The 10,227-nt window shown below is 33.5% G+C and overlaps 1 protein-coding gene and 1 pseudogene across 1 annotated transcript; one reads left to right on the forward strand and one right to left on the reverse strand.

Moving 5' to 3' along the window:
- The first annotated feature begins 3,080 nt into the window (after nt 1-3,080).
- LOC123708545 (lipase 3-like) lies at nt 3,081-4,579 on the forward strand. The gene has a single exon (XM_045659311.1). The coding sequence runs from the start codon at nt 3,195-3,197 to the stop codon at nt 4,476-4,478; it is 1,284 nt and encodes a 427-aa protein (XP_045515267.1). The 5' UTR covers nt 3,081-3,194; the 3' UTR covers nt 4,479-4,579.
- Nucleotides 4,580-8,358: 3,779 nt separating this feature from the next.
- On the reverse strand, nt 8,359-9,576 carry LOC123708338 (annotated as a pseudogene).
- Between the last annotated feature and the right edge of the window lie 651 nt (nt 9,577-10,227).

Raw genomic sequence — 10,227 nt, forward strand, 5'->3', positions numbered from 1 at the left:
GCTTGGGCAGATTTTAGGTGGAGTGGATTTAGTGAGCGAGTCGCGCATTTACTCGATAGGCCTGCAGCTTTTTCGTCAACCATTATTTCGTTGACCACGCAAGTGTAGATGATTAAACAATTTTCTAAGAAAAGGTTTTTGAGCTGTTTCATTTTATTTATCTGTATTTTGTAATGTGGTGACAAAATTGCATTAGCATATTCCAATACGGTTACTGTACTTTTAACGTTCGTATACGATATAGAGGACGTTAATATAAAACGTAGCATTTTATTAGCTTTGTTGGCATTTGTTTTTGTGTGTTCGATGAATTCCATCGGTTTTTGTTCATTAATTACTCCAAGTTCTCTTAGCATTTTTAGAAACTATAATGGTAAGTTGTGAATGTGGTAAGAAAAAATCATATATTGGTCTTGTTCGTAAATGAGAGAGAAAATATAACATAGTTGAACGAACGAGCAAAGAACGAATATACCGTAGAAGAACACTTAGCTGTAACGTCTGATGGGTTTGAATTAATATCGTCGTTAAAAAAAGGATCGTCAGTGTTTCTAATGCATGGGCTATTAAGCAGATGATGACATATCCGATGACCAGTCATCTGCTTAACCGGTGGTGGGATTGAATACCTTTTAGCGCAGCTATGTTTGGATGAGAAACGCAAGGAAAAAAAACACTGAAATTTACATGGCTCATGAAAAACATGTTTGGACTTCAGTGTCCACAAATAAGGTATACATTCAGAGCTCTATACGTCCCGAATATAATAAAAAATACGTCTACGTCCACAAGCCCGTTTTATGTCACTTTTATATAAGTAGATTGTACGGTTTTCAGAATCCTTAGGAATTTATGCAATGTTCGAAAATGCTGCAATTCGTAAGAACAGCTCGCTTAATCAACAAAACAATTTAATGTTTTTCGATTAAAGCGCATGCGGGTATAAATGGGAATGAAAGAGCACACCTGGCAAACGAAGCCACTTCTAGGTGGCGCGCGTGTACAATACATTCCTCAAATCGCATCTGAAGAACTGTTTACGTGCAAAAACGGTAGAAATCGTATGCACAGATATCGCAACCTCTGCGTTGCGCTTGTCCCGGAGACCATTTTGTGGCAATACTTTAAAGGCACTTTAATAGATTTATAATTGGGCCAACTTTAAAACAGGTAAATTTTGAAATCGGGTTAATTGTGATGATATGACTAAGATGTAATATTTTTGAGAAGTATGTTGCACCAATTGCACTTTTCTATGGGTAACGTGAGTCGCTCTAAGCTTTCACGTATGCTAAATTATTATTCTATTTTGTCACAATTTTAACATAAACCTAGCGATCCATCTAGCAAAAACCTAAATTAGTATCTATTTTAATTAATTGATAAGAATAATAATTAAATACTTGCGCAAACAGGTTTTGCACTAATTGTTTCACGTGTAGCATAGTTTTGAACATTCCTTAAAATATTTAAATATATCCAGAATAACACCATAGACTATTGAGCGTTGCACGATTGTATGAGAGAGTCTTACCTTTAACATTTAGGAAACATCAGGAATTGCAATATTATAACGCAATACAGATAATACATACAAATCATTACCGATGACAATACCCGTAACTACGAATCGTTATTAAATGAAGGAGAAAATAATGTCACGGACTGGTTGAACAGTAATAATTTAAGTGTAAAAATATAAAAAAAACAACTATGTACAATTTCGGAATCATAATAATAGCAAACCCAATAACCTTAAAATTATTTATAAAAACGAGTTAATTGAAGAAGTATCGACTAAGTTTCTAGGCAGAATACTAGACCAAAACCTCCCTTGGAAACAACACATTTTAATAGTTTTGTGCTTGCTTTGGGTCGAACTCGCAGTGGCTTTAAAGCAACTAGCAAATATTGCTTATCACAGCTATGTTGCCTCAGTTCTGCGCTATGGTATCCTTTTATGGGGAAATTCAGTAGATGTAAATAAAGATTTCATTACGCAAAAAAAATATAGTAATAGGGCTATTAGGGGGTTGGATCCCTTGTAAGCTGTAGACCATTTTTCTATGCTTGAAGCGGAAAAAAAACTTGCCTTTATATACCGAGAGATCCAACACGGCTACGATCCACGATGTATGCAAAAAATTGTTACGCTATACGCTTACTACACAATATGGCACAACCTAGTCTAGGTGAGACGTGTAAGTCTTTCAAGGGGAAGGTGATAAATTTTTTAAAGGCAAGGTGCCTTTATAGCGTAGACGAGTATTTGGACCATAAATTTGACACTAATTGTAACTTAACTCTGACATTATTTTATGTTCTTATAAGACATTGTAATAATTGATATGACATTTGCATTCCTATTTATATATGGCTGATTGTGCGGATATTTGTAATTGATCGATCTAACCACTGTACCACTCTTGGCAAATAAACGATTTATTATTATTATTATTACAAATTATTTATTATTTAAACGATTATACATTTAGGGATTTAGTATAAAGTAGTGAAAATGTTAATGTTAACATTTCCATGATTCTTCATGTGTCTGTTCATTTTTTTGTAATTGACAGTAAATTTTTAGTTTCTTTTGTGTTTTAATGTCTAAAATCTAACATTTTATAAGGAATTTCTTTAATTAACTTAAGAATGTTTGGCTGTTTGGGCAAAGCGAGTTATAGACATAGATTCACTCGTTAGATTAAGACGGAGGCGATAAGGTACTATACTTTGTAACATGTTAAAGTCTGTAATCATATAATACTATTTAAAAAAAACTAAAATCTAACGCTCATAATGCTAAAACTGTTTGGTCGTTGCTCCTGATGGAAAATAAAAACCTATTTTGTACGGTCGATTGCTGTTTATGATTAAACCTCATTGCGTTGACGATTATTTTATCAGAAAACGAAATTGTTCATAGTACAATTTGTATGATTCTCATTTCAATAATTGACTTGATAATTATTAATGGCTGGCATTGTTTCTAGTTATTACATAAATGACGTCATGTAAGAAAAAATCCAACTTCGAAATTGTTATCTCAATAGTAGTAATGTCTCAAACATGTAATTAAGTGGTACGAAAATTCAATAGTATTTAAATTAAAATCGTCATCGCTATTGAAAATTACTTTGTAGTAGTATATATTTGTAATTATAGCCATTAATTGCTTGATTTTCGTCGCAATGGTTAAACTAAGAGGCATCAGTATATTTTTAATTTTAGTTTTATTTGTGCAGATAAGATATAGTACATGTAAAAAAATATCAATACGTGAGATACTAGAAGATTTCCACGATACCTTGCCAAAAAATAACAACAAAATTAATTACAATAAAATTGAGCAGCAAATACAAAACGATGGGAATTTAAACAATGATATTTATTTGAATATAACTCAATTGATAACAAAATATAAATATAGTGTGGAAGTGTATGAGGTTATCACGTCAGATGGATATGTAATAAAATTATTCAGGATACCAGGAAATGGAGCCGTTGTTTTCCTTATGCATGGTCTAATAAGTAGCGCAGATGACTGGATATCTGGTGGAGTGGAAAGCGGGCTGGCGTATCTTCTAGCACAGCTGGGCTATGATGTATGGATGGGTAATACAAGAGGAAATAAACATGGAAGAGCTAACATTTATATTGACCCATCAGAAAAGAAATTTTGGGATTTTAGTTTCCACGAAATTGGTATGATTGATGTACCAACAATGATTGATTTTGTACTAGAAAAAACGAACAAATCCTCATTAATATACATCGGCCACTCACAAGGCACCACAGCTTTTTTTATTATGTGTTCTTTAAGGCCCGAGTATAATAAAAAAATAACCTTAATGATAGCATTGTCACCTGTCGCATGGATATCACACATGAAAAGTCCCGTAATTAATATTTTAAAGCTATTTTATGGGGAAATAGTATTTCTGGCAAAAGCTTTAGGCGTCGTTGAATTATTTCAAGATTCACCTTTTCTGCGTGGGTTACAAAGGACGTTTTGCGGTGATGAAGTGTGGGCTTTTGCTATTTGTCAACATCTGGTTTTTATCACGGGTGGTTTTAATTATAATCAAACGAATTATGAACAGTTGCCCGTGATTTACAATCATTTTCCAGGGGGTTCATCATTTAAGCAAATACAGCATTTTGGACAATTAGTGTTATCTGGTTATTTTAGACAATTTGATTATGAATTGAAAAATATTGAGATATATGGATCTTTAACACCTCCATCTTATCCTGTAGAAAATATAACAGCACCAGTTGCACTTTTCTATGGGGAAGGCGATTGGCTCTCTGACGTCAGTGATGCCAAAATTTTAAAATCCCGCTTACCGAATTTAGTTGAATTCCACCGTGTAGAGGATGAACACTTTTCTCATCTTGATTTTGTTTATGCTGTTGATACAAAGAATTTATTATTAGCAAATATTTTAAGATTAATAAAAAATATTCACTGATATATTAAGAATGTGTGTCATAAATGTTATTACAGTATTGTGCAGTTTGTAGTGTTTTTACAAATGCACAATAAAGTGTATGTACACATTGGTAATGTTAATGTTTTTCCATCAATAAAGATATGAAGTGAAGTGTAAGATTTATTTATTATATTTATATTAAGTCACAAATGACACACATTTCCGCGCAGTACATCAAATCGTGCATTATCATCAAGAGGTCAAAAGTAGCGTCCAGTATAGCAAAACCATAAATTAGAATAAAGTTGTCGCCGTTGGGATATGACGACCTCATCGCCCACTGGTGAAATAACTTAACAACAGACAGATTGCGCTGGTAAACACCACTGTGGTTATTTTAGCAGCGCAACCTCCTTCCTAGTGAAAGTATAATGTACCGGCGTGAAGTTATATGTTATATATATATATATATAGGTATAGGAAGGAATAGGTTACCTTACTCGCGTTTCGTGCGGTGAGTGGAATTCTCGGAGCCCAACCCAAGTGGGCTTTCTAAACCTCTATTATAAATATGAAAGTAGAATAAATTGAAACTACCACAACCAGTACAACTATCACACTCACTTGCAGTGGAGAATCCCTCTCTGGGCGTCCACTGGGACGCACATTCTGCGAAGAACAACTCCGCGGTCAATAAGTAACTACCAATTTCAATATTCCATCATTCAAAAACTACTCAGTTTTATATCGATCTCAGGGCCAACGGAGCGTACTAACAAAGGCACCCCTTTCCACACTCGCTGTGGACTTCACAAATGTTAGGCTGAATTCTAACCTCCACGTTGTCCACTACCATTTAGAGACAGCGAAGCCAGCCTTGCTCTTCCTTACCGTGACTCTAATATTCTATCCGGCTGATACTTCTTGCCTCTTCTGATCGGAGTACAAATTGGAACATACCTTTGTGAATTGTGTAATCCTTATGTGTTGCGTAGAGATGTGGGGTCTCTCTGCATCTTCTACCACTGCATATACGTAGTGTTTAGAAGAGTTGTTCGGATTAATGCCTACAGCTGAGATTTATCGTTGGTGTTTTTTAAGGCAGTTTTTGCCGCACTACGTGAAACCAGCTGTCCGCCGATGTATTTCCAATACAACTTAGAGTCCTTTCAATGCGTACCAATTCTTAAAAGGCCGGCAACGCATTGGCGAGCCCTCTGACAATGTGAGTGTCTATGGGAGGCGGTATCACTTAACATCAGATGAGCCTATATATATATATAATAATAATAATTAAATACATTTGCTAACAGTTTTTGCACTAATTGCCTCACGTGTAGTCCATTGTAATAGGAGAATACATTTATGATGAACTCACTCACTTCCTCAGATATGAGAATCGTGTGCCGAGCTCCAGTGGCCAGCTCTGCTTTGAGTCTAAATACTTTATTCATTGCAACATTGTGTTATTTGTTTTTTTTTCCTAAGTTTAGATTAATGGGTGTATAATGTTGTTATATGTCTATAATAATGAAAGGAGGAAGGGATTCCTCCAAACCAATCCAAAACCCAATGAAAACAATAAATTATAGTATGCTACATTCCCATTATATGTCAGATTTAAGGTAGTTGTTCTAAAGTCTCTTAAATAAGTTCTGACATTTTAATATTTTTAATTTATTTTATAGGAAATCCTAACCTTTATCGTAGGTTTTACAGATAACATAAATACACCTGTGATAAAATACATTATTTATATTAAAACGAAGGATTTAGGAAATTTAAAATAGAAACAAATAACGTAGAAAATGTTAACTTAATCTAGTTGGAAGGAGAAAATAATTATGACTTTTCATGCGTCTGTTCATCGTTATTGTATTTGAAAGATAATTTTTAGTTTCTTCTGCGTTTACTGTTTTCCCCAAACAAACAAATCATACAATTTGCAATGTGTCTAAAATTTATTTGACACTCAATAAGGACTTGATTTTATTAATCTGATAATGTTTCGCAGTACAGGTTGTTTTAAGTTAATTGCGGAAACTAAATCGTAGTAATTTTCATTTTTTTCCTTCTATAAAAATCAACCAGTATCTACAAAGAGGTTACATTTTAATATTTTCGCATCGAAAACGTTAGAAAGCCAACCGCCCTCCCCGTGCCATAATTTTTTCGACGGGGTAAGACAGAGGCGATAAGGTACCATAAGTTAGCAACATTTTGAAGTCCTGAGTACATACTTTACTGATTTTAATAATTGCGCATAATGCCAAAGCTGTTTGGTCGATGCTCCCGATGGATGAATTAAAGATAACAGGCAACTATTTCAAATTAATGTGATCATTATTAAATACAGTGTCTTTTGACATATTAATAAAGCCGTCACTACACCACCACAGAGTGTCTTTTGAAACAACCACAAAAAGGAGTGTCTTGAAATACTTCGTGTAGAAACTAAAGATGTAGCGACAAATTCTAGTGCGGTATAATAGCTTGAGGAAATTAAATAAAGGGTTTTAATCATCTTTGGCGTTATAATCGAATGGGACACATTGCGAAGAAAGTTGAGGTGCCTTGTGAGTGTCTCAATACTTGGCGATTAAAAAGAGTGGCGGAAAGTTTCTTGCCAGTTCTTCTTACCCGCTCTACGCCCTTGACTTGCGAACTAGTAGTAAATGTAAATTTACAATTAATTTTGTTGGCGTTTTGAGTTTGAGTGGCCGATGTATATAAACAAAGATCTGTTCGTTGTTTTAAGAATAGAATTAATTATTTTTCAATCAATCGTTGGTGAGTCAATTACTCCTATTTCATAAAAACTTAAATCCCACAACTGTTTTCTGAAGAACATTTTCAAACGTTAGACCTAGAATATCTATTTCCTCGTGCATTACCCATCCCCACACCATAGCCCTGTTCCGCTAGCGAGTATCCCATACATATAGTTATTCATAACATATTCTTTCATAACATAATAAAACTATAAAATATCAAGTACCTATTTGCTAATATAATTGTATTAAATTTAAAACATTTGGTGACGAAAGGAATCTTGAGACACTACGGACGTAAATCAAATTAAATTGATTGATGTTTTAAATTTGTTAATTTGTCGCTTTGTTACCAGACTCCGTCCTCGTAAAAAAACAAATAATTCTGTAGCTTTTTCGGGATGTTTTAGTAATAGCTCATTATAATTCCTGGTCGCTTCCATTTTTTACGAATACTGTTTAGCTGTAACATAAAATTTGCATTTTCATTAAAATAAAGTTGATAACTTTACTGTTTTCTAGCTTTGCATGAGTATGTCTATATTCATTTCAATAAGTTACGTAATAGGTAGAACTGTCTGGAACTACAGTTTTTATCGGATTAATTTGTTAGATTTACCTTTAAACTTATCCAACATGCTTCCCAACCGCATGTTTTGGCTTCCTATACTTTAATTATAGTCATATTATGCGAATGTCCAAATATTAATTTATTTAATTATCAAGTAACTCAGTTATGCAAAATTTCACTTTCAGCAGCTTCCGGAGCTTTGCTTATAAAAGGATTAAGCTTGACCACTTCGTGCGTAAGTGCATTTAGAACAAAGCGTAATTGTCATTGGTATTTTGATTTAAATGAGAATAAAACAATATAAAAAACGTTTTTTATTTCGATGCAATGAATAAGTCCTTATATTCTTGTGTCGTTGATTATTCATTGTCCATACATATTAATCATTCTTAGCATTCTCGGTAGCACCGCGCCTTTTGTATCTTTCCCATAAATAAAATCAAAGTAATTGAAATCATATTCTGGTATAACATAGAAGTTTGCTAAGTTAATCTTAGACATAAAAATTAAAACGTCAGTAAGCGATGCCAACCAGTCTCCTCTACTCAATAAAATGGCTATCGGGGTTGTTATTTTTCTACACGTACACGGGTACGTTGTAGGTGTGCGAGATCCATATTTCTCGAAGTCCATAGTCGTACTGCCTGAATTCCCCTGATTCTACCAATTGTCCTTAATGAACAAACTGTTTCACTGAAGCTCCCGCTGGGAAATTATTATTAATAGGTAGGTTTCCATAATTTGTTTGGTTGTATTTAAATCCACCGAGAATAGAAGTGAAGTGTTGGCAGAAAATAAAGGCTGTCAGATTGTCGCCACAGAATACTCGCTGCAATAGCCGTAATGTAGGTGTATCTCCAAGCAATTCATTTATGCCCAAAGCCGATGAAACAGACTCGAGTTGTTTGTTAAACAGACCCCTAAACGTATTGGAGGACTTACTACATTAGACATCCATGCTACTGAAGATAAAGCCACCATAAGATTCACTTTCTGATTGTATTCAGGCCGCAAAGAAGTAAGGACGTAAAAAACCGAAGTGTCCTTGCGAAACAGAAGTTCTGTGTTCAAATATACATAACAAAACAGTTATAATGAGAAAATAATTGGTTTTTAATTTGCCATTTTCTCTAACACAAATTTGCCTAGTCGTCTAAATCTAAACAAACTTGGTATTTATAATATATAATAGATGCCAACCAGTCTCCTCTACTAAATAAAATGGCTATCGGGGTAGTGATTTTTTCAACGTACCCTGTTGGAGGAGAGTGATCCATATTTCTCAATGTTTTGAAGTCATTAAGAAGAAGAAATCCTGTCCGAAATAAAAAAAAAATTCTCGGGAGATGAAGATGAACACCTAGAACCATGTCGCGAAATTTAAAAGATGACTTAGGAATTGTAGCCTATAAGAGACGTACTAGTCATTTAATAACTTTTTTATATTATTTATATTCAGAAGAGTGTTTATCAATATAAATTACGATATCAAATAAATAAGAAAAGTGCGTGCATAGAAACAATAGATTACTTAAAACATATAAGGTTGATTTTTGTTTGCTGTTTATATTTAAAATACTACCTAACGAAAATCGAAAGGAAAGTCGAAGTTGTTCCATTTTATTCTCTATTTTTATGTACATTTATTTTTTATACTCACTTCTATAGTTTTTATCCTATTCTGAGCGAAGACGAATCCAATAAAATATTCATCAAAATCGGCCCGTTTTCGAGTTATAGCTGGTGCTAAAAAGATGACTTAGGACTTGTAGCCTATAAGAGACATACTAGTCATTTCATAACCGATATTTAAATAGTATAAATTTTATATTTATTACTATTTTCTTCTTACTTCATTCAAAAATTCAAATCCCACTGGTACGAAAAAGTCTTTTTATTTTAAGGGTATATAGCCAAATAATTCCAGAGATTACAACCTACGTTTTCTACGTGATACATTATTTTCAGTGATTTAAAAAAATATATGCAATGGTTCTATCCTAATACAATTTATCATTTTGTCCCTACTGTGTAACTCACTAGCAATAGTGTAGCTCCAGTGTAAGGTTAGCATAGATGGCGCTATTGCATTAGATATAATTTTGTGACATATGTAGATTTATTAATTTGGTATGTTATGCTAAGTATAAATTTCAACACAATTGGTATTAAAATACGACAAGTTTTACGAAATAAGGAAGACGAGATCACAATTGGTACCTAGTACCTCTGCACTCCCTTTTAGCAGCTTACCCGTAACCAGTGAAGTTAGAAGAAGAAGCTATCTCTTAAGTTCTTTATATCCACGTGATAAACATATTAAAACTACATTCTGTGTTTTATGTATGTATGTACAAAATATTTACATAAAATAATAATTAATTTACAACAACTGCACAAGATTTAAACAGAACGAAGCCTTTATTTTAATAATGACGAAATATGA

This window comes from Pieris brassicae, chromosome 4 (assembly GCF_905147105.1).
Source record: "Pieris brassicae chromosome 4, ilPieBrab1.1, whole genome shotgun sequence".
Classification (NCBI taxonomy): domain Eukaryota; kingdom Metazoa; phylum Arthropoda; class Insecta; order Lepidoptera; family Pieridae; genus Pieris; species Pieris brassicae.

Excerpts from the sequence above, each read along its gene's own strand:
- LOC123708545 (XM_045659311.1), top strand. The coding sequence starts at position 3,195 with ATGGTTAAACTAAGAGGCATCAGTATATTTTTAATTTTAGTTTTATTT.